Below are 26,044 nucleotides of genomic sequence, written 5' to 3'. Positions count from 1 at the left end.
CCGGTCACGCAAACTTTACCTCTTAGGGACCCAGCAACAATCCAATGATGTTCTGCGTTTTTCAAATTCTTTGAATTCTTAACCCCTCTCCTCTCCCCCTCTTTCTCTGTTAACTTCACCATAACTCAATCTATAGATTTCCCTTTTCTTTAACTTCTGTTTTCTTTTTCTTCTTTTCTGGTTTCATTCTCCTTTCAGGTATCACAAAGGGAACGTTTATTGGACCCAAGTGAGCTGAACGAAATTAAGGTTTTGGACGGCTGCCTGAATATGCAGCTATATTAGGCTGTGCCGAATCTTATACACCCTTCACCTAATTATACTTTAAAAAATTTAAAATATTATTACGTAAACAAAATTAAAAAAAAATTTTAATTTAATAAATTTATTTGTGAAACTTTTTTTTAAATTTATTTGTAAAAAAAAAATTTTAATTTATTTGTGAAAAATTTTTATAACAAAAAAATTTTTTTTGGAAAAAAAAAAATTCGATATAAAAAATATTTTTCTCGATTTTGACCCATTGTAGGTCCGACTTGGCGTTGTATACGCATTTGCAAAGGTCTTTAAAATATATATTATTGGATATATTAATGACTTAGTAATCCAGAATTTTTCAGTTTTTTGCTTATATCTCATACATTTGTTGGCCGATTGTCTCGATTTTAAATAGCAACTGAGCCGGTGGAATTTCTTATTTATTATGAATTTGTGGACTTGCTTTCAACATACGAAAGGACAGACGGACATGGCTATATCGACTTCGTGCTTTTACTTGTACAGTACTTCTGGAAATCAGTCTGATATTGACTTCAAAATAAGCATCAAAGCTCCAAAAATTCAAGCACTTGAACATTTTGTTGGAATTTGACTTGAATGCAAATGTAATTATGTTTTACACTTGAAAAATATTTGAAAAATTATACATTTTTCAAACAAAAAACATATGACTTGAATCTATGCTTCCTTTTTGCTGGAGAATACTATTAAAATAAAGTCAAGGCTTGAATTACACTTGCATTATAATTGAATTCCAGTAAAAATACTTATGCTTTGATTTAGAAATTTAATTTAAACAACATGATATTACAATGTAAAAATACTTATTAAAATATTGAAAATTAAGTATAATTAAACAATATTTAAAATTTGTATTTTTATTAACATACTTCTAGGAGAAACATCCTTTTATATTATAGAATAATAACTCTTACAAAACCATAGTTTATCTTTACCAACATAATTAACAACATTTATACTCTATTTCGTCCACTCAATTACTAATCTTTCCCTTAATTTCCCAAAACTTAAATTATGCTACAAATGACTAAGCAAAGACTCTAATAAATACAATGGGGCAATTTAAAGCTTATAACAACTTAATTTAGCAAATTCTTGTTATTTTATTCATCTGGTTTAAATATGTATATCGAGGTTAGCTAGAGTATGTGTGAAGGACTGTCTGTCCGTTTTGACTGGTTTAATATGGTTGGTCTGTTTAAAATAATAATAAATACAAAGTAAAACATTTAAAACATGAAAATTATTACTACAATCTTGAAACATTCATACACTTGACTAAACACACATACGCACACACACAGAGTCTTAGAATTCTTAGCAGGACGGCCTATACACACAGAAGTGATGCTCTAAATTTTGAAGTCCTACACACAGATCCACACTCATACATACATACACTTATACTCTACAAAAACAACAACGACTGAAACCATTACTAAATAATGTTTAACATTAAAATCAACAACATTATAATTCGTTTCCAGTCTATATACATAAGGGTGGACCTTATTTTCGAAAATTGGTCTATGTCTTCTAAAAACCAAATGCTGAAAACCGAACATTTCGTTTGAAGTTCCGAGATTTCGGAAAAAGAGCAAATATTCAAAAAAAAATTAAATGTTGAACAAAAATAAATTCCACACAGAGAAAACAGATTCATAGTAGAATCCGAACTTGTTGCCAATCGAATGATTCGGTTGCCGACATAGAGTTTTTCGGATCTATCAACAGAAATTCAGTTGATAAGGAAGATTTTCAGTTGAAGCAACCAAACTTTTGTTACCATTTCAAAAATTTTGTAGCCACAACAGTAAAATTCTGTCACTTATACAGCATCATTCAATTGGCAAACAAATTCGGTTGCTACTATGAATCTGTTTTCTATGAGCAAATAAAAATAGTTTTTTTTTAGATACTCTTAGACATAGAAAATTATACATAGAGACGATACACTTCATTTTGTCGAACAAAAATACAACAAATCATATGTCTGTAGCTACTACAACCAATGCTCTGAACTCGCTATCAAGCTGTAAACCACTGAATGGCTTTAATTGTTGTTTGCCAAAAACTGTTGTCGGCAAAAAAAATAAAAGTCACACACGAAAATAAAAACAAATATCCAACATACACTCACTCCCTTACTCACTCATTTCGACAGTCACTCTTACAAAGTGAGACTTACAATGTTTCCAATCTGAAATGTTAATGAAAAAAAATTGTAATGAAAACATGACCATTTAAACATGATCATCATGAGCATCTGCATTGTAAAGTCAAAGGTTTGCTGAAAATTCGGCAAAAAGGAATTTGTTTAAAGTTGGCCATGATCGAACGGTTTCAACCAAAGTCATATCAAATAGAAAATCAAAGTTATCGATAACTTTTCTATAGAAAATCAAAGTTATCGATAACTTTTCTATAGAAAATCAAAGTTATCGATAACTTTTCTATAGAAAATCAAAGTTATCGATAACTTTTCTATAGAAAATCAAAGTTATCGATAACTTTTCTATAGAAAATCAAAGTTATCGATAACTTTTCTATAGAAAATCAAAGTTATCGATAACTTTTCTATAGAAAATCAAAGTTATCGATAACTTTTCTATAGAAAATCAAAGTTATCGATAACTTTTCTATAGAAAATCAATGTCATCGATAACTTTTGTATGGAAAATCAAAGTTGTCGATAACTTTTCTATAGAAAATCAAAGTTATCGATAACTTTTCTATAGAAAATCAAAGTTATGGATAACTTTTCTATAGAAAATAAAAGTTATCGATAACTTATCTATTGAAAATCAAGGTTCTCGATAACTTTCCTATAGATAAGTAAAGTTATTGATAACTTTCCTATAGATAAGTAAAGTTATTGATAACTTTCCTATAGATTAGTTAAGTTATCGATAACTTTCCTATAGAAAAGTAAAGTTATCGATAACTTTTCTATAGCAAAGTAAAGTTATCGATAACTTTCCTATAGATAAGTAAAGTTATCGATAACTTTCCTATAGAAAAGTAAAGTTATCGATAACTTTCCTATAGAAAAGTAAAGTTATCGATAACTTTCCTATAGATAAGTAAAGTTATCTATAACTTTCTTTTCAAAATTTTTTTTATATGGTCTAAAGTAATGTGACAATGGTCTTCTTCATTTCGAAACACAAAAGAAATTCAAGTCATCTGAATTCAGTTTCAATTATTCTCCACAATATTTGAGTTTCCTCATGGTTTCTTTAGTATAAAGTTATTTTATATTTAAATATCAGTAGATAAATACTCGTAAAATACAAAAACAAACAAATAATTGAATTTTTTGTTTCAACATTTAATTAAAAATCAGTTTTTGGAAAATATTGCTATTTTTATCCCATTTTACTCAAAAAAATTTGGATTTAAGATGTCGCAGAACACCCTAATATATATGTATGTATGATGTTGTTGTTTCTGTCATTTTAGTTGTTATTATTATTATTGTTGTTGTAGTTGTTGGTATTTGGTGGCTTTACCACAGTCATGTAGTATGTAGGTTGTACCTACTTGTAGACTTGTTTGTATGTTTGTACTTATTTGTTTATTTCATGGTTTATTTTGAGTATTTATGTTTGTGAGTCTGTGTTGTTTTGTTTGAGTTCCCGACAGTTGTGATATCCAGAACTGTCCCGAATTATTTAGAGACACTTTAGTGTTACTTAATACATCCTAGATCAGCTACTTCCCTTTCAAATACAAATTGCACTTAATACGTAACAAATGAGTCAAAAATATATAAGTTGGATTCAGAGAAGTGATCAGATACATTGACTACTTGCAGAACTGCTGGGATTTGTTGTCCCTTTCTTGTTGGTATTTGCCTGAATATGTGTGTGTGCGAGTCTGTTTGAGAGAGTGTTTGTCTGTGCGAGTGTTTATTTAATGCTAGTTTGTGGGGTCATGCATGAGTGCACACTGTGGTAAAAATTTTCTTTCATAAAAAGCCTCAACAACATCAGTAATAACAAGCAAAAAGTATTCATACATATATTCATACAATCATTTAAAGAAATACGAAGCAGTCCTTAAAATTCCTTTTAAAATAATGGAAGAAAAACTGACCACTTTTAGATGATACATAGTTTAAACTGTTCTCTAATTTGTTGGTCTCTTCCAAATACTAAATGTTATTAAAATCATAGTCTTGTTACCCTAAATCAGTGGTTGGCACTCATAGCAACCTCACTTTAATACATTTACTAATGTGGCATATTCTATTTCGATCCTAATCTGAATAAAAAATTCATTCTCAGAAGCTTTATTCGTACATCCTAATTCAGGTTTAATTTTAGAGCTTCAGGGATATATTCCTCAGAATCTGAAAAAACTCATCACAAATTTGATTCACTTTTAACAATCCTGCTATTGAAAGTCATTATTCTGACAGTTTTTCTGTCATTTACCAACGTGTGTTGTTTTCCACACATACTGTAAGGCTACATATTTTGCACTAGCTATATGGTTTATAAATTTATTTATAATTATCTGTTGTTCCTACTTCAAAATACACATAAATTACACATGTGTGAGAAACCACACACCAGGATAAGCAACGCAACTTTTTAAATCGCTTAACAATTTTTTTGAAAAATATTTCAAAATGATTAATTTTGTGCGGATTTTGTGAGATGAAAGTTAAACTCTGTTATTTCCAATGAATTCGTGTCTCACTTCTAAAATGACAGTCTCACAATTAATTTTCCTACCAACCTTGTACTGTTGCTCTACAAACATTTTTCAAATTAAGTTAACAAGACTAATTTTTGGCATGCTTTTGCTTTTGTTGATCATTATTGTTGTGTTTTGTGTCTGTGTGTCTGTCCCTACCCCTCATCCCATGTCTTTTCACTATTTAACATTTGTTGTTTGGTATTCAGTTAACAGATACATTTCATAGTTAATGTTTTTTTTCTGCTTTTTAGCTGCTGTTGTTGTTGTTTTGTTAACCTTTCATATGGAAAATTTCTGTTGAACATTAATTTTAATGGAATAATTTAATTATTGAAAAGAATATCTTTAGCCAGCTACAAAAACAGCTTTTGCTATATTACACTATAAAAAAGGTGGTGGGGGAGGGAGGTGTATTTTAAGTCGGCCAACGATGATTTAAATCCAATGGTATTATGAGCAATTAAATGCGGCTCTTTTATTGTTCGTTAATCTTTGGGTTGTGCTTTTTGATTTAAGTTATTTAAGATTTAATATTATTAATTTGGTTGAACGGATAAATGCAGGGAAATTCAATGATTTTTAAATAATTAAAAAATTTCACCTTTGAAATTATTGTGAAAAACGTATTTTCTAGTGGGTTCAAAGACTAATGAATCCTTAACTCAATTTGTTTATAGTATTTTTTTCCACACATTTTGAATTTGATCATAAAGGGTGCTTTTTTAGCCCAATAGAACTTACGAAAGGCTTAACTCTCATACTGATCTCACTTTTGGTCATCTATGATCAGTGTACTTATGCAAATCATCATGACTAGATTGAAGCTTGAACAACGCTATCAAATTATCCAAATTTACTTTGAAAATTAGTTGTCGATTCTCGAAACTTATAGACGACAGTTTTATCGCAAAATTGTGTTCAGCAATGAGGCTCAACTTTGGCTTTATTAATAAACGAATTTGCCGAGTATGGAGTGAGACCAAACAACAGACCCTACCGACTCCATTACATGTTGAAAAGTGCTACGTTTGGTTCGGTTTACAGGCTGATGGCATCACCGGACCTTATTTTCCTTAGAATGAAGCCGGAGCTCGCGTTAGGTCAATGAAGATAGTTTTCGCACCACGATTAATAATATTTTTTTGGAAAATATGGATGACATTGATCAGAGCGATATATGATTTCAACAGGAAAAATCGATATATTGAAATCAATATGTGGCAATACCCTGATAAGCCCGAGAAATGAGCTTATCAATTGGCCACCAAGGTCGTAAGATTTGACACCTCTCACTTATTTCCAGTGGGGCCACGTAACGACACTGTTTTATGTTGATAAACCAGCAACAATTAACGCCTTGGGGGCCAACATTTTTTTGTGTTATTCGTGACATACGGCCGGCAATTTTCGAAAAAGAGGACCAAAAATGGACTCCCAGAATGCGAATCATTTTCATATTTTGACGCCAAGAACGAATCAAGAAAATATCGGATATTCTGCTGCAAAGTGATATGTATTCCAGAGAGCGTTCTGCATTTATCGAAACAAATAGTAGTAAGGCTTCCCAACCACTTTTAAATAGTTTTTAACAGATATTGCATCATGTGGCCGAGGGTTATCATGATGGAATATAATGTTTCATATCCGGACGTATATTCTTGGCGTTTTTCGGCCAATGCTCGATTCTAATCAGTGGCACTGGTCAGATTTCAGCAGCTCATAATAGATAGGAAGCTTAGAGCCATGGATATTTGTCTTTTGTTTCGATTCGGCTGGTTGGCCGGGCTTCACATACGATCTCTTTGACTTTGAGTTATTGTAATGAACCACTTTTCATCGCAAATAATGTTCAAGCATCTTTCAATCCTTCATGTCTCTCGGCTTCAATTCGTATGGCACCCAATATTCCTGCGCTTGAAGGAATTCTGCTCCCAATGATTTTTCAAGCACTTATTGAGTTTTACTGCAATCTTCATGGAGTAACTCTTCCAATTTTTTTCTCCATTGGGAGCATTTGGCTTCCACAAAGCATCTCCATCTTATACGATTTGTTGTAGTTGTTTTCATGTATTTCGCATGTAAGTCTAAATTAGATCCAGTCTATTGTTATTTTTGGCATGTATCCATTTCGTATCGGTTGTTGTTCCAGCTAAGTAGATGATTGGTCTGCTATAGAAGGTTTTAGGATAATGGGGCTGCCATCTGTCGTTCCTAGAAACAATGCCCTCTGTGTAGTGGTGGGGAACCTTGCTAATCATTAAGTCCTACATTTTTCCCACTGGATGGCGGCTGCTGTTGGAGTCATTTTGACACCATACGGTGTCACTTTTTTTCGACACCGTATGTTTACAATTTGTAAACAAACGGGTACGAATCGACAACGCAATGTTGTTAAATTATTCGCTACGCATTTCATCGTAAGTTGCTTCTTATAAGTGTGTTTTAAATTTAATTTACATTAAAAAATTTAAAATATGTTAATAAATAATAAAAGGTAATAGTGATGCAAATAATTGGTTTAAAAACCAAAATATAAAAGAAAGTGTAATTGAGTTTGATTGCGAATTTGTGTTGATGCAGATGAAGATCCAGGCAGTGAAGTCAGTGAAGATACAGGCAGAGAAGGCCACCGAATCCAGTGACGACATACAACTCCAAATGGAAACTTATATGTCCAATTCACAATCTAGGTGTATGTTGTACGTTGTATGTTACAACTATTGTGGTTGTGAACACAAATTTCGTCAAGTCGTAAGTTTAACCTGCCGAGCCTTGACAATTCCAAACGATGATGATAAAAAAAATATTGCAAAATCTACTGTATTATATAACAGCAAACTAATGTGTGCATTGTGTAAAAAATGCAAACAATTGACAAATATTTAAAAAAAATTATCGTTTTTCTTAAATTAAATAAATTTACTGATTTCAGTGTTACTGTTTGGCTGTTATTTTGCACTAAAATATTTAATTCTTTTGTTTATGTATTAATATGAACTTTTGGTAACACTTAAATTTTCATACAACATTCGAAAAACATATGTAAAAATATTTTTACGAAATTGTACTTGAATTCAAATATAAAGATTTTAACGGCTGATTTAAAAGTAGCATAATGCTTTCAAATAACAGTGCTGTAAAACTGTAACATATCTGTGGGCATTATTAAATAAAAGCTTTCAGTTGATTTGATCGTAAGTTGACAACGCTGTATTCGATTTATTCAGTTAAAGAACATTGCAGAAAGTACACCACAGATGGCGTATGTATTAGAAACCTCTAGACAGTTAAAGAGAAATCTAGAGTGCAGATGGCAGTGTTATAAATAGTGGCAGAGGTTGCAGTCGTTAGTGAGTTTTATCAGAGACGCTTTTCGAATAAACATCAACTAAGTGCCTTAAAGTGTATTGTGTTTTTCAAGTAAATTCGTGTACATTATAAATTGTGTCTGTATTTCTGAGAATTTATAAACGTGTATAAAAAACATTGAGTGGCTATTTAATTCTGTGGTTGAATAATTTTGAATAAATAAAGAGTTGTTACAATTTTTAAATTACTAAACGGCTTTTATTTGCAATCAAAAGTATCCCGTTTATTTAAAGGAAATAAACCAGCGTTTTGAAAAGGTTAAAACGTAAAAATATTGTAGGTGTTGTACAAAACATTTATATAGAAATTATCAACAACATTTGTACAACTATTGTACATTCAGACGACTTACAACTCATACGACTGTACAGCGTCAGTTGTGAATTGAACAATAGTTTTTATATTTATTTTATATTTAAGTATTTATAAGTATTGTATTAAAAAAGTATAAAAAATAAAGAAATTGTTATTTATATTAATTACCAAAAAACATATGGTGTCAAATTGTCAACGGTCTGTTATAAAATCGTACACGAACGTTGTCAAATCGACAACGGATGGTCTCAATTCGGAATGGTGTAATTTTATCGTTGTCAAATTGACACCGTTCGTGTACAATTTGTACACATATGGGGTTGATACACTATTGACACCGAATGGTGTCAAATTGTACACGGATGTATTCATTTTTTCGCTGGGTGTACGCCTTATAAAATTTACTTTTTTTAGTTATTTTTACAATTTCAAGTTATATGGGGCTTATAAAAACACCTCCATAAGAGGCTATTGTGTTATCAGTTTGTCATTCGGATTATATTTTCCACTTTTGTGACCTCATAAAGTATATATTGTTAAATTTTTACATTTTAAAAACGGTGGTTCACTAGTCACTATTTAAATACACACACACTTTTGTTAGACAATTTAAAAACACACTTTGTAATGTACAAGAATACACTGGTAATGCAGTTGATACTTACTCTGATAGCGCCTATGATAAACTAAAAAACCGACTGCAAGCACAGCCACTACTTATATACATCGCCATCTTCCTTCCAGTAGCATCATGAAAGTTCTATTTCTACAATGATCCAATCAAAGCTTTTATGAAATGTTGTATGTTCCGCAGCTATGTTAATAATATCCACAGTTATGTTAACTGTTGTTAATCGGCCGGTTTAGAAGTATCCAGAAATACAAAGGTTGAGAACCATGATGCAACTTTAAGCAAGCCTTTAAAATCGTTATATTTGAATTCAAGTTCAATTTCGTTACAATATATTGTGGATCGTTAGAGTTGGCGTAATTGATATATACTTTCATATATGACTGATACATCAATATATCCGCTACAGTCCAACATGGCTGAGATATAAGCAAAATACCGCGATTACTTACATTTTTTTTGCAGATAACGAAGTCGATATAGCCATGCCCGTCTGTATGTTGAAATCACCTTTCCGTAGCCCCCAAATAACTTACAAACATGATTGATACATCAATGTATCGAGAATTCTTCCGGCTCACAAAAAATCGGCCCATTGCAACGATGTATATAAGGCTATAGTAATGTGGACCTACAATAGGTCAAAATCGGGGAAAATATTTTCTAACCCGAATTTTTTTGTTTTTTCATAAATATGTTTTCAAAAAAAAAAATGAAAAAAAAAAATTAAATTTTGTTTACCTAAAAATATTTAAAATTTGTATTTTAAAGTATAATTTAGTGAAGGGTAGAATATGGTCTCTTACTCGATTTTAATTAAAATATTTTTTCATATTTTTCAAATAGTCTTATTAGTTTAGAAAAAAAATTTTGGAAATTTTTTTTTTTAATTTTCAAAAAGAATTTTGAAAAAAAAAAATTTTTAAATTTTGTTTACCTAAAAATATTTAAAATTTGTATTTTAAAGCATGATTTGGTGAAGGGTCTAACAGAGGGCTCTTACTCGATCGGCCCACAAATGGGGTCTTTCACATGCGAAAGACATAATGTCTACAAATCAGTTTCATTTGTTTTATTTTATTTAAAAAAAATCGCTACACAAGTATATTGTATATTACCTCAATTCATATTGTATAATTTATACAATCATAACTTGCTGACGAATTGTTGTATTTAAAATGACGTATTTAATATAAAATCTCCCCCTTCCCTGTTCAGGGAATTATTGTTTAATAGTTTAAATGTCCAAGTGGGAAAATTTCATATAGATAACACAAATTAAAACAGTTGGAAATTTAAATTCAATATTTTGTTGCATATAAAATGATGATGATGAGATTGTGGGTCTAAAATACTAAAAATATGATTACCAGTAGGAAATTTACTTCTAACTTTTTCTCTAGCATCTAATTAAAAAAAACCTGCTGACTTTCTCTAACCTTATTATTCAGCTGATGATCATATGCTTGCTGAGCAAGATCAGCAGTTAGCAATATTATTTAAGTGTTGTGGAAAGAAATATTCCAAGTCTGCTTTTATACATGGCAAGTTTACTTGCCGCAAGTCTGAGTTTATAGGAGAGAGAGGCAAGAAGGCAATTCCCTTCAATTCTCTTTTGTTTTCTCTTTTTCACAATGGCGTCTATTAGGTTTTGACATAAAAAATTGTACACAGACTTGCTGTGTGTAAAAAGACGAGCAAGTTTAAAAGGGAATCGAAGAGACTTGCTGCAAGTAAACTTGCTGTGTGTAAAAGCAGACTAATATTGTTGACAATCCACTGATTTTGTGTGTTGATATAAAAGAAGCAGGTGTTTTAAATGATGTCAGTCAGACAAGTCAGCATGTTATCAATAATACTGATAATCTCCAGTTATTAGTTGTCATTAGAAGTCAGTCTTTTGAATACATTTGGAAGAGTAGTTATGTCTTCTTCAATAATAGCAAATGATAAAAAAATTATCTACATTATGAAGACAAAGAATCACTTTCTAAATTATCTTCTCTTTACATTTTCCAATTGGTTATGTTTTGTTTTTATTTAAATTTTTAAAATATTATTCGATTTATTAACAAATTACACAACTCTTACAAACAGAGAGAGAGAGAGGAATAATTGGTAAAACACATACGATTTATTAATATATTTGTTGTTCAATTTATTCTATATTTAATTCAAAATAAAAAACTATGTTAAACTGATAACACCCAGTGACCTGGACATACAAAAAAAGTAATATTTGATTTTCAATATTCAAATGTTTAATAAACAAGACGCAGTCAGTGAGTAGACAAACCTAGATCAAGTTGGATTTTCAAGTTGTATATTAAAAATAGAAAATAGTTGAAATAAAATGAAGAAATTCTATTTATTACTAATAATAGGGGCCATATTTATGGGAAATTTAAAGGTAAGTCTTGGAGTTACTATGAACAAGAAAATTGTTATAAAAATTTCTTAAATTTCTTAGTTTTCTGAAGCCAAAGATGTGGCTTTAACCTCCAAAGATTTCCAAAAAGAATTTCTGCAAAAACTCAGTGAAACCATGAAATCTTCCGCCATCGATTATTTAAACAACTTTCTCAAAAATATCAAAAAACCCGCCATTGTGCAGGAAAACTTTGATCAGGAGCTTAAAATGGCTTTGGACTCTGGCAAAGTGGAAACGAAAATTGTTTTTATCAAACAGTATTTGGATATGGCTGAACACAAGGACACCAGTCGAGATAATATATATGGCCGGAGAAATGTTAATTTCCTAAAGAAACTTAAGGATAAATTCTATAAATTGCAAGAGGAAAGTTTTGAGGAAATGCATCAGCTGCGCTACTTTTATCTGTGCAAACAGTTTAAGATACAAAAGGAAACCACAACGCCCGCCTACCACAATTACTATTCCCGGACCACACAACTAGTGCCCATAAATGACCATAATGTGGGCAGCATGCTGCACAAATTGGGTGTTAAAGACAATCACACCATAGCCATAAATATTGCACAGTTTGGCAATCAATTGTACCAAAAGGTAAATGCAGCTGGCTCTGATGTTATCAATGACTATTTGATTATATTACGCAAACTTTTGCAAGAGGTTTTAGAGCCTCAATCAGAGGAAGAAGCTATACCACATTCTGAGGCTTTACGCAAAATCCTAATAGAAATTGATGCTCTTCTAAACACCCCCGATTTCTATACCAAACGCCAGCGTCTCTATGACTATCTACAAAATCATTTAGCTTTAGACTATGAACAATTCCAAAGTTCTGAGAGTTCCCAGCATGATCTAATGGAAGTGTTTAGCAAACTAAAGGAAAAAGGCCTTGACTTAGTGGTGGCCTATTTATTTAGTAATTTCGAATTTGTTGATTATGTGCAAGACCAGTGGCAGGTGTTGCTGCCACAAGCACCCATCTCTCTGTACGATGAACAGTCGCGCCCCCTCAAACAGATCCAGCAGCTGTACAAAGAATTTCAACAGGATTTTGAAAATTCATCAAAATATGATGCCTACTTGGAGGCTGTGAAATTGTTGCATGAAAAGACTCAGCAGGATAATGCTGACAACTCGCATATTTATGAGATGCTTTATAGTGCTTCACAGAATGTGGGCAGCAGTCGGGCAACATTAATGAATTCAAAATGTAATGAAATTTAAATTAGTGGTTGCGGCTTTCTGTGATGTTGGCTGTGTACGAGTGAGAGTGAGTGCATTTGCAAACGAGTGTCTGTCTGTTTGAGTAGGTTTTTGTTATAAATTGTATGTGTAGAAGTGTTTGTGGTATATTTGATGTTGTAAAACTACATTAAACATGCTGTTTGATGTTGTTAAATGTGTGTGTATCTATGTATGTCCTTTTGTCTTGTTGGCAAGTGATTTAGTAATAACATTTAAATTTAGATAATAAATCAAGTTTGTGTAATTTAAATAAAGTTTATTATGAAAAACTTATAATTAAATTTTTCACTCTTTTTAATGAACTTTTTAACTCCACTTTATAATGCCTCAGCTGATTTTAAAATTCAGCTGAGGCATTATACAAATACTACCCAGATACAATCATGACTTAAAAATGGATAATTTTTAAAATTTTTGCTTTTATTTCTAAAGATTTTTTCAATATTATTTAAAGTATTTGCTATTGCTAGTTATGAACTTTTCCCATATTTTTGCAATGTATGGATTCAGAGCCAAAACAACTGCCAATAAATAATCAAGCCAATTTCGGATACTCTGTTCCAAAGTGAAGCGTATCCTAGAGAGAGAGAGCGTTCTGTATCGATCGAAGCAAATAGTAGTCGGATGGGGCAAGCACAGTAGAGTCATTTGAGTTTTTCCGTTGCAAAAATAATAACTTTTGAACCAAATGAGACAATCAAAAAATTTAAAAGGCCTATAATAGATAACACTGTGTTTAATTTTTGGAGTCATGGAAATATAACCATATACGGACACCATATGGTTATATTTCCATATGGTTATATATAAAGACCAAATAAAAAGAACCATGTCTCCTAGTTTTGCCCAAAATAATGCACTTTTTTATGGGCCCCCAAATACTTGGGACCTCGTTGTCATTTTTGCAGAAAAGATTTCATTTTCTCAGGCTTATATCTTGCAAACAGTTCGGAATTTTGATTAACTCTCTGAGGCAAAGTTGTAGCCCTTGTCATAAAGAACAAAAAATGCGAACATATAATATCAAAAAACTTCATCTTTAAGATCAAAATCGCAAAAAACAAGTAAGAAAGGGCTTGACCGACCATATAATACCCTACACTAAGTAAAAGAGCAAAAACATTTTTCTTTTAAAATTTCAACAATTTATATTTTTGAGTGACTTATATGGGGGCTATGTCCAATTATGGACCCATCACCATGAAATTAGGTCCTGTGATCTGTGTCTATATGAAAGTTTACTATGTTGAATTTTGTGAGTATACCAAAATTTTTAAGCGATTTATGCAAGTTAAAGTGATTTTCGGAAGCAGGTCTATATGGGACCTATGACTAATTATGGACCGATCGTAACAAAATTTGGTGACATGAATTTTGTATATATAAAACTAATTTGGAGCGCAATTTTTGGAGATACATTTATAAATTAAACATTTATGACCGATAAAGTCCAATTTCGGAAGGACATTTGTATGGGGGCTAGGTGAAATAATGGACCGATTTCAGCCACTATCAATAGACTTGGTCCTTGGGCCGAAAAAATAATATGTACCAAATTTGATCGAAATATCTTCAAAATTGCGACCTGTACTCTGCGCACAAAGTTTATATGGACAGCCAGCCAGCCAGCCGACCAGACGGACGGACGGACAGACGGACATCGTTTAATCGACTGAGAAAGTGGGTGTTAGACTAATATATTTGGCAGTTACAAACATCTGCACTATGGTGGTGTAGGGTATAAAAACTTTAAAAAAATCGCAGTGTGTAATTGATCAAGGTTAGCAATGTTGAAATTTGTGATAAATCAATTTATTTTAAATAAAATGAAATATTTTTTAAAAGTTTGAAGTTTCTTTTTAAAGGCTTTTATGATTTAAATTTTAAAATTATTCCGGAAAAATTTTTTTGTAAAATATTGCTCACAATCCATTATAGAAGGTACATCTAATGGGTTTTCAAGATTATATGTATGCCATAAATTGTCAAAAAAAATGCATTCAACACATTTTTGGAACCAAGTTTTTTTTCAAAATTTTACTAGCAAAAAATGGGACAAGGATGGGCAGCTGGAAGTTTTTGTATTAGGTAAAGGAAATGAAAATATGCCAAATATAGAAATTTATACTTTTTTTATTTTCCATCAAAGTTGAGAAATATTGTAAAATTGTATAATTGGTAAATATCGATTTAGCTGGACAAACACAAAGCAAACAGTACATAAAGAAAACAGATTCATTTATTACCACTTCTAAAATTTTGTTGCCAAAACTGTAAAATTCGGTTGCTAAGGCAGAATCATTCGATTGGCAACAAATTCGGTTGCTACTTCGAATATGTATTCTCTGTGTAAAATTATTTTTTTATTCTTTTGATGCCTAGTTTTCCAAATTTCCTAAAAATGGTCTGTTTTTTGTAACCTACACATCCATAGTGGGGAGAGTATTAAGCGTTTGAGCAGATGTTTGTAACGCCCAAAAATATTAGTCTAACAGCCACCTTAAAGTAAACCTATCGACTCAGAATCATTAAACGATGTCCGTCTGGCTGACTGTCAGATTGAAATTTTGAAGATATTTTAATAAAATTTGGTACATATAATTTGTTCGGCCTAAGGACGAAGCGTGCTGGAAGTGGCTTAAATCGGACCATTATTTCACCTAGCCCCCAAACAAATGCCCCCGAAATTGGGCTTTATCGGTTATAAATGTTTAATTTATAAAGATATCAATACAAATTTTTGCTCCAAATAAGTTTTATATACATGGAATTCATGTCACCAAATTTTATTATGATCGTTTCATAATAAGTCATGGCTCCCATATAAAGCCTGCTTCTGATAATTACTTTAACGAGCATAAATCTTTTAAAAATATTGGAATACACATAATATTCAAAAAAAATAGCTTTCATATAGACATAAATCGCACGACCTAATTTCATGGAGATCGGTCCATAATTTGTCATAGCTTCCATATAAGGCCCATATGGTGTGGTCAGATTTCAGCAGCTCATAATAGATACGAAGTACAGGTCGAAATTTTGAAGATATTTTAATAAAATTTGTTACATATCAGCCTACTGAAAATGGCTGAAATCGGTCCATTATTTAACCTAGCCCCCATACAAATGTCCCCTCGAAATTGGGCTTTATCGGTTATAAATGTTTAATTCATATAGATATCAACACAAATTGCCGAGATTAACCTTGGAGCCATGGATATTTGGCTTTGGTGTTGATTCGGCCGTTCTCATCATGATATGATATGTTACTCAACAAGTTTATAAATAACTTTTTAAAAACCAAAATTGCTAATGTAAATCCCGCATTTTTAAGTTATACACTCAATATATTGTCCAATTTTAGTTTCACTCTCATTTTTGGAAGATTTAGCCTCAATAGTAGACCTCGTAGACCTTGTACAATTTTAGCTTCAAACGTAGATTTAATAATAGAACTTTATATTGTCGAATTTAAGCAACAATCGTGGGTATCCATATAGTTCTTCGTATCGTCCACTTAAAATTTCAAGCAAAGTTCTTTACACTATCGAATTTTTGCTTCATATAATAATTTTAGCTTCAATCGTTGGTCTATGTTGTGTCCAATCGTGGATCTATATATTGTCTAATTTCAGCTTCAATATTGTATCTTTGTATTGTTCAATTTTAGTTTCAATCTTAAGTATATGTAATGTCCAATTTAATTTTTAGTGTAGATCTTTATAGTGTTTAATTTCAGCTTCAATCAAAGGTCTTTATAGTGTATCTATATATCGTCCAATTTGAGCTTCAATCTATTATTTTTTTCAAATTTAACCATTTATTGCTCAAGACATTCAGTTTCCTTCAATGATAAAACTACCTTTTTACTGATATCAAATTTATCCCCTAGGACAACATCTTATCCTTGGTATATCGAGCCAAACACCACTTTTTTTATGGGTTTCACTGGATAGTATGGTTTCGTTGAATTTCTACCCTTGAATAGAATCATATATTCATCGACAGAAAGCGGCCTAGTACAATTATACACTTCAAGCTTATAGTTCAAGCCATTAATGACTGATCTAATTTTTAGCAACCGATCACTACTATTTTTTTGAACAAACTATTTTTTTGCAATTTAAATATCTCAGGCTCATCTCAAACCTATTGCGGCTTATTGTTTTGCTAATTAGGGATATCAGATCGTACTCCAACAGTCCTTCCAACTTGGAAGTCTGTATACCTAAGAAGGCGAGAATTTCCGTTTTCTGCAAATAAAGTCTACTACGAATCTCTTAAGTTGCGTGATGATTTTACTGAAAAAGAATGTCGTCAACAATTCTATCAATAAATGAAACGAAATTATCTGTTGGTATTTGTAGGGAATCAATAACACCCGAAACAGGACCTTCTTTCGTACAAATTTCTGATATTGTTGCCTCATGTTCTTTCATCTTCTATTATGGATTTAGCTCAAAATTAGTCTTAATTCCTCGGAGACTACTTCTTCTTTAGCAGTGGCACGGCTTTCATCTATTTCGTCATCACCTCTCCTAAAAGCCTAGTAAACTTGTCGTCATTTCCCCCAAATTCCTCAACATTATCATCTTCATTACTTTCTATATGAGTGTCTTTTCCATAGTATCTGGAATTTCATCTAATATGACGAACATTTTATTAGTATCCAGACATATTTTTTTTGAAAAATACAAACCCGTCTAGAATATACTCGCAGCTAGTTGCATAAATTTCGTTAATTGACCAACGGTACTAAGAGCAAAGGCCAAAAAATTATTACGAATTTGCTTTAGATTTGAATTTAAAGGTCTGTAGCGACAGCTAGCAACATTCATCATGTCCATAAGTAGAAGCTTCTACTTATTCACAATGTTGATAGCATGCAGTTATTAGCATTGTTTGTGACCAGCTTTATTTAGGCACTGTTTTAATTAACATCACCTACATTATTTTACATTATAAAGTGTAATTTAAGTGTATGTGCATGTATTAAAAACACATAGTGACTACTTAAATTGTTGTTGTACATTACATTTGAATAAATAAAGAGTTTTTACAATTTTAAACTCTTAAACTGCTTTTATTTCTAATCAAAAGTATCCAGTTTATTTTAAAGAAATAAACCATCGTTTTTAAAAGGTCAAAACGTAACAATATTTATTAAACTCTAACTATTAGAGTTCAATGTCAATGTAACAACATGAACTGTACAATATTTTAATTTTATAAAAAAAAGCGATCTTATGATCAATAAAAATAAAAAAACGTAAATTTCTTATTCTATTTGGTGGAAAATATGGTACTTTAGAGAACCGATGGTCTTACATTGCAAAGATACGTCTGCCTTATATGCTGCGAATGAAAATAAGTAACGGTACTTGTAAGTATCATCCAACGAAAAAGGGTTAAGCTTGGATCGAGGAAATTTATTAATATTGTTCAATTTAAGCTACAATCGTAGAATTAAATTATCAATTTGTATATCATGTCCAATTGTAGATCTTTATATTGTCAAATTGTACCATCAGTCGCAGTTTTTGATAGTGTCCAATTAAGGCTTCAATTGTAGTTCTTGATATTCTTCAATTTTGAATTCAATCTCATACCTTTATTCCCTAAAATATTATTTCTAATTCCAGCCCACTGTAATACATATTGCCCCCTCAATTTAAAAAAAAATAAATGTATAAAATAGAAACTGTTTTTTTAATTGTTAAATTGGCATTGTTTGAATAACTTTGCAGGCAAATGCCTACAACAATAAAGGAGAAAATAGAAAAAATATCCAACAAAAAAACAAACATTTTAACCATTAAAACAAATCCTTTTCTATCAATCTCCGCTGTTTTGCATGCTGATTTGTTTCATTCATTGTTAATAACAGCAGCAACAACAACTACAACAATATAAAAGCGATCATTGTTTTGTTGTTGAAATTAAATGCTTGTTGGCTTTTAAGTGAAATAAAGAGCACTTTGCCAACAAAAACAACACAGGTAAGCAGGATTTAGAAAAATAAAAAACAAACGGAATACAAGGCAACAATATATGTTCGCTAAGGTGGTCCTTATTTTGAACTTTTTGTCATTCGGTTTGTAATTTCTACAATTTTAATTTGCGACTAGCGTTTTTTATTACCCGACCTTTTTTGATTCCCGGGAATCTGGAAATTTTTTTCTACATTCCCGGGTACCCGGCTATTCCCGAAATACATAATGATACTGTAAATTAGTAATATTATAGGAAAATTTCATATAAAAACATAGTGTTATAATTATTAAATATCAGAGCTTCGAATTCATTAATAAAATTTGAGCCTAATTCACTAAAATTTTAATCCTTAATTAAATAATGTCAGCCTTTCATTCCATAAATCCATTCCTAATACATGTTTAATTTTTTAGATTCATTCCAAAGCCTTTGTTTAAACTGATTTAATTTTAAAGTTATTTTAAAATTATTAACAGAATTTATTCAAACTTTGAATGATTAAATTTTTGTTAAATCAAATCACTTACAAAATTAATTGAAAAAATTGTCTTAAGCCTTTTTGTACTAGATTTGAATTGAAGAAAAATGTTATCTATCAAAAAGTTGTTATACGGGAATACAAAATTAATTTTTTGTTAAGAATTAGTGTGCTGAACTTCCAATAATTCATAAATTCACTGAAATTTATTGTTGGAGGATAAGCTAGTTCATAAGCGCATTTCACTTTAATCATTTAATAAATTTTGAAGAAATTTTGTTATGGATTTGAAGAAGAAATTTAAAGAAATTAGAATGATTCAAAAATAAGTAAATTCTATAAATAATGAATTCACTTTTTAAATTTTCATACGAAAAACCCCAAATAAATAATAAACGGTCTATTATTGCCGAGATATAAGCAGAAAACTGTAAAAAACTTTTCACTGTTTTTTGGTGAAAAAATAGAGTTCTAACTAAAAATCCCGAGAATCGGGTCGTGAAAAATTGGCAAAATTCCCGGGAAATTTGTACCGGGAATTCCCGGGATAAAAACCCTATTTGCGACCGATCCCACAAAGTATATGTATTCTGGATCGTTATTAATAGCGGAGTCGATATAGTCATGTTCGTCTGTCCGTCTGTATATTGAAATCAACTTTCCGTAGCCCCAAATCAATTTTCAAACATGATTGATGCATCAATATATCAGGAATTCTCCTGGCTCGGTTGCTATTTAAAATTGAGGAAATCGTCCCACAAATGGCTGAGATATAAGGAAAACACAAGGACAACCTAGATTTTTGGCCTATTTATACCCTTCACCATGAGTGGCAAGGGTATATATAAGTTTGTCATTCCGTTTATAATTTCTACATTTTTCAGTTGCGACCCTACAAAGTATATATATTCTGAATCGTTATAGATAGCGGAGTCGATATAGCCATGTACGTCTGTCCGTCTGTGTGTTGAAATCAACTTTCTGAAGCCCTCAAATAACTTACGTACACGAATGGTACATCAATATCTTCGAAATTCTTCCGGCTCGGTTGCTATTTTAAATCGAGAAAATCGGTCCGCAAATGGCTGAGATATAAGGAAAAAACCAGGACAACCTCGATTTTTTACCTATTGCTAAATCATTAATATAGACAATATGGATATCTAATGATAGATATTTCAAAGACCTGTGCAACGACGTATATAAGACCATAGTAAGTTGGACCTACAATGGGTCAAAATCGAAAAAATATTTTTTAACCCGAATTTTTTTTTTTTCACCAAAATTTTTTTTCACTAAATATTAAAAAAAAAATTAAAAACTAAAAAAAAAAAATTTAAATTTAAAAAAAAAAAAATTTAAAAACAATTTGGAAAAAACAACTGGAAAAAAATTTAATTTTGCATACCTAAAAATATTTTAAATTTTTATTTTGAAGTATATTTTGGTGAAGGGCTCTCAGCCGAATACAGCTCTCTTACTTGTTTTGATCTATATCTGGATTACTAAGTCATTAATATAGACAATGATAGATATTTCAATGTCCATTGTATATAACGCTATAGTAAGTTGGACCACCAATGGGTCAAAATCGGGAAAAATATTTTTAAAAAAAAAATTTTGAAAAAAAAAAATTAAAAAAATGGAAAAAATATTTTAAAAAAAAATTAAATTTTTCTTAGCTGAAAGTATTTTAAATTTGTATTTTAAAGTATAACTTGGTGAAGGCTATATAAAATTCGGCACAGCCGAATATTATTCTCTTACTTGTTTGATTTTCTATGCTCCCAGGTTAGATATGATCAATATTGATATTATTCAAAGCAAATGATCAATATTGATCATTTTATCAAACGTTATTCGATTTAGCTCAAATTTTTAGTACTTGATTTTTAAATGATGGCGATGACAATTAGACCTTGAGCAACATCAAAATTCGAAAAAGTGCAAAGTAGGGGCCACCCTAATGCACACATACTAAAGCACAGGCATGTAATTGTAAACTCACAGGAAGAGTAAGAGTAACACAATACACGAACAGACCTACACAAAAGAAAACATTGTATTTACACACAATTATTTGTACAACTGTCTGTTGGAGAATATTTCTATAGGGGCTGCGTGTGTAAACGTTTGAGTGGGTATAGGTATATTGCCAACAATACCCAAGTGGTTAACAGCAAATAACAATGACAGCAACAATACCAGCTACAACATCATCAGCAGTATTAACATTTAGTTTATAAAAAAAAAGGTTTTTGCCTTATTGATTGTAATGGTTCTTTTTTTCTATTTCTATATTTCACTCCTATTTTTTCTTTGTTTGTGCCCCCTTCTATTTTTTTTTTTGTCTTCTTCAGCCATTTACATTTATTGTTGTTCTTAAACTGTTTTGTTAACAATTTCAATTCTATTTGGTAATTTTAGTAGCAATCTTTTTTACTTTTTAGATGAACAAAGCCAAAAAGAGATTTTTGTGGCTACTTTTTTTTGTGGCTTATTTTCAAAGAGGTTAATAAACTTGTAAAGTTAATTTTTTTAAGGCATGTTTTATTGGTCAGAGGGGAGCAAGCAATAAGTGCCTTGGTGATTGTAGTCCAATTAATTAAAGTGATAATAATGATAATATAATAAAAGTATCAGACAGTGGCAGGAAAGAAAATAAAATAAGATAAGATAATGATTATGTTAGGCCTATGATGGTCAAAGCTAGGAATACATTGGGAACTAAATAGAAAGTGCTAAATTAACTAACCTAACTAAATAATGATAATGATTATGTTAGGCCTATGATGCTCAAAGCTAGGAATACATTGGGACCTAAATAGAAACTGCTAAATTAACTAACCTGAACGTGATTTTGAATAGTTGATAATTAATTTGAAAGTGCTACTCCTCCTCTATTAATACTCCAAGTTTTGTTTAAATCTGATCATTAGTTAACGAGTTATTTAAATATTTTCATTTATTTCAAGATAATTAATATTAATCATACGCACCATATAACCAACAATAGGAGAATATGATAATTTCTTTACAACTTTTAAATGGTTTCATGTTTTTGTAAGCGGTTTTTTGTGTTAAATAGAGAACATTCAAGGCTTGAACATGAGATTAAGATGCATTCAAAAAACAAGAATGTGGATGATAGAGAAGAAACAGATTCTCAAAAAAATTTAATTTTTAAAAACAAATTTCAAGCAGTTGTTATCTTAATGCTCATATTATTCCAGTTCCATACATTTACAAAATAAAATAATGTTGATAAAAATCCAACCTAAAAAAACAATTTGTTTGTGCAAAAAAAATTAACAAATACTTTTTTTTAACCAAATCTATGCGTTTTACTTAAAATTACTTACGAATATCAAAATTCTTTCAAATAATTTTATATTTGTAAAAGCTACGAGCAATTAAATATTTTTCTTAAACAAAATATTCCACTTTAGCCCACTGTCTTCTACATTGTATAAAACGTACTCATGTCTTTAAGCATCAATTTGAAAGTGCTACTTCTCCTCTATTACTACTCCAAGTTTTGTTTAAATCCATTTATTAGTTAACATGTTATTTAAATATTTTCATTAATTACAAGATAATTAATATTAATCATACGCACCATATGCCCTACAATGGGAGAAAGTGATAATTTCTTAATCATTTTTAAACGGCTTTATGTTTTTGTAAGCGGATTTTTGTGTTAAATAGAGAACATTCAAGGCTTGAACAGGAGATTCAGATGCAACAAGAATGTGTAAGCAGGGGAAGCAAAAGATTCTCAAAAAAAAATTATTAATAATTAATAAAAACAAATTTCAAGCAGTTGTTTTCTTAATGCACATAATTATTCCAGTATTTAGAATATCATAAATATACAAAAGAATATATTTTACTTAAGTAAAATTTAAAGTTTTGCCTATAACATTGTTAATTACAATAATGTATTAAGTAATACCCTGAACATGATTTTGAATAGTTAAGTTCCCGTTTTATTTGACTCATACAAACTCCTTTCTCATACCACCTTCGCTGCTAAACTCTCTTAACACTTATTTCACTTGAAATCACTTAAATACTTTAAAGCCTTAGCTAATTTCTTCTCTATTTTTTTTTTTTTGTTCACATATTTAAGTGCCAACATTTTTTACAGCCAATTAAACAATTTATCTTTTTAACATGTATGTGGCTGGCTGTCTGTCTTACCCGTCCTTTTAAAACTCAAGTACATAAATACAAAATTGTTAACACCTTAAACAAAAACTTTAAGTAACAAAATAAAAAATTACACAAAAAAAAAGAACTTATTTTAGACAAATAAAGCAACACAAAATGAAATAATAGTTGCATGGCACACTCATAAGGAAACAGGGGTATTCAGTTGGAAATGTTATCCTAAAGAGTAACACAAGTGAGATATTTGACAAAGAAAGGGATATGAAATTCATATATCAGAACTTTGTCGTGACCAATACGTTTCATTCCCCTACCAGAACATATTCTTTCAGGATCATTAGCAGCGGCTCGAAATATAACACCCGATGTAATTAAATTTTAGCCAACTGTAGCTACACTATTGTTTATATTATGTATTGCCTTGAATAATATTTTTAAACCATAACTCCTCCTTTATCTATACTCCAAGTTTTGTTCAGTTTGAACTTACAGTTTAGGAGTAATTTAATTAATCTCACTTATTTTAAAATAATTAATATTAATCATACGCAACATAGTAAAATATTAGGAGAATTATTTAAGAATTCATAACATTGAAACGGCTCGATATTTTTATTTCTGGTTTTCAGCATAAAATAGATAACATTTAGGGCTATAATATGATGCTAACTATGACTAAATTTGAGCAAGTAAATTAGAGCATGGAAGGCATTGAATATTTCTTTCTTTTTTGTAGTTTCCAAGAATATTTCTGGGAACATTCTGCATTAGAAAATGTTTTTCTTATAACATTTGTTATACCCTGTTTATAAAATTCCACACATGTGTGTTTGTTTATATCTTTCATATATAGTTTTATTAGCTAAAAAGTTATTTCAACAATTCTCAAGTCATTTCAACGTTCAACACACACAAATGTGAAACAATCTGTGTTGTTTTTTTGTTTGTTTCTCATCCTTTGTATTGTTGTATTTTATTTATTTTCTTAACTTTTTTTTTTGGAAAATCTTAAACAATTGTTACAGAAAATGTTCGTGCCACTTTACTCGCTCTTATGAACACACACTTATAAACTCATGTTAGAATATGTTGGTGTAAATGTATATAGTTTATTAGAGAGTTTGTATATATTTTTCTGGCTGAAAAAGGGAGAGTTGGATGTTGAAGTGGAAAGATGTTGGCTTTTGAAATATATGACCGTAATAAAGTTTCAAATAACAAACAGAATTAAATAAGAACAACAAAAAAGCACTAAACGATACTTAAGCTATTAAAGAGGACATAATTTTATATTGTTTTTGAAAGGGGGAAATATTTTTGTTTTAAATATTTGTAGAATGTAATTATATAAAATTGAAAGTTTAGCTAATAAGGGGTTAAATAATGTCTTGGTTTGTGTAATATAAGATAATAGAAGATGCTAATAAAATAAATTTAGTTAGACAACTTTTGATAAAAGGACAAGTTTGTCAGTGACTTCAATGTAACTTTCAAATAACAACATTTGTCTGTTAAAAAAAAAAAATAAACACTTTTTTAACCAAATCTATGCGTTTTGCTTAAAATAACTTACGAGTATCAAAATTCTTTCAAATAATTTCATATTTGTAAAACCTATGAGCAGCAAAATATTTTTCTTAAACAAAATATTCCACTTTAGCCCACGTTCTGGCACATTGTATAAAACTTACTCATGTCTTTTAGCATTAATTTGAAAGTATTGCTCCTCCTCTATTACTGCTCCAAGTTTTGTTTAAATCCGATTATTAGTTAACAAGTTATTTAAATATTTTCATTTATTTCAAGATAATTAATATTAATCATACGCACCATATGACCTACAATAGGAGAATATGATAACTTCTTTATAACTTCTAAACGGTTTCATGTTTTTGTAAACAGTTTTTTGTGTTGAATAGAGAACATTCGAGACTTGAACAGGAGATTAAGATGCATTAAGCAAACAAGAATTTGGATGCTAGGGAAACAACAGATTCTCAAAAAAAAAAATAATTTTTAGAAAAAAATTTCAAACAGTTGTTTTCTTAATGCACATATTATTCCAGTTCCATACATTTACAAAATAATATAATTTTGATAAAAATCCAACCTAAAAAAAAATTAGTTTGTGAAAAAAAATTAACAAATACTTTTTTAACCAAATCTATGCGTTTTGCTTAAAATAACTTACGAGTATCAAAATTCTTTCAAATAATTTCATATTTGTAAAACCTATGAGCAGCAAAATATTTTTCTTAACCAAAATATTCCACTTTAGCCCACTGTCTTGCGCATTGTATAAAACTTACTCATGTCTTTTAGCATTAATTTGAAAGTGTTACCCCTCCTCTAGTACTACTCCAAGTTTTGTTTAAATCCAAGTATTAGTTAACAAGTT

The 26,044-nt window shown here is 30.4% G+C and overlaps 2 protein-coding genes across 2 annotated transcripts in view; one reads left to right on the top strand and one right to left on the bottom strand.

The window, feature by feature from the left end:
* Positions 1-26,044, bottom strand: part of DIP-epsilon (Dpr-interacting protein epsilon) — a 353,851-nt gene that overhangs the window by 224,906 nt on the left and 102,901 nt on the right. The gene's annotated exons all lie outside the window — the stretch shown is intronic.
* Positions 11,531-13,279, top strand: LOC135952264 (uncharacterized). Its single transcript, XM_065502120.1, has 2 exons — positions 11,531-11,732; positions 11,793-13,279. Exons 1-2 carry the CDS (start codon positions 11,676-11,678, stop codon positions 12,975-12,977), a joined length of 1,242 nt encoding a protein of 413 aa, XP_065358192.1. The 5' UTR covers positions 11,531-11,675; the 3' UTR covers positions 12,978-13,279.

Source organism: Calliphora vicina, chromosome 2 (assembly GCF_958450345.1).
Source record: "Calliphora vicina chromosome 2, idCalVici1.1, whole genome shotgun sequence".
Classification (NCBI taxonomy): domain Eukaryota; kingdom Metazoa; phylum Arthropoda; class Insecta; order Diptera; family Calliphoridae; genus Calliphora; species Calliphora vicina.
This window is presented reverse-complemented; position numbering and strand designations above follow the sequence as displayed.

Excerpts from the sequence above, each read along its gene's own strand:
- LOC135952264 (XM_065502120.1), top strand. The coding sequence starts at position 11,676 with ATGAAGAAATTCTATTTATTACTAATAATAGGGGCCATATTTATGGGA. Across the intron at positions 11,733-11,792 it reads TATTTATGGGAAATTTAAAG|TTTTCTGAAGCCAAAGATGT; the intron begins GTAAGTCTTGGA and ends TAAATTTCTTAG.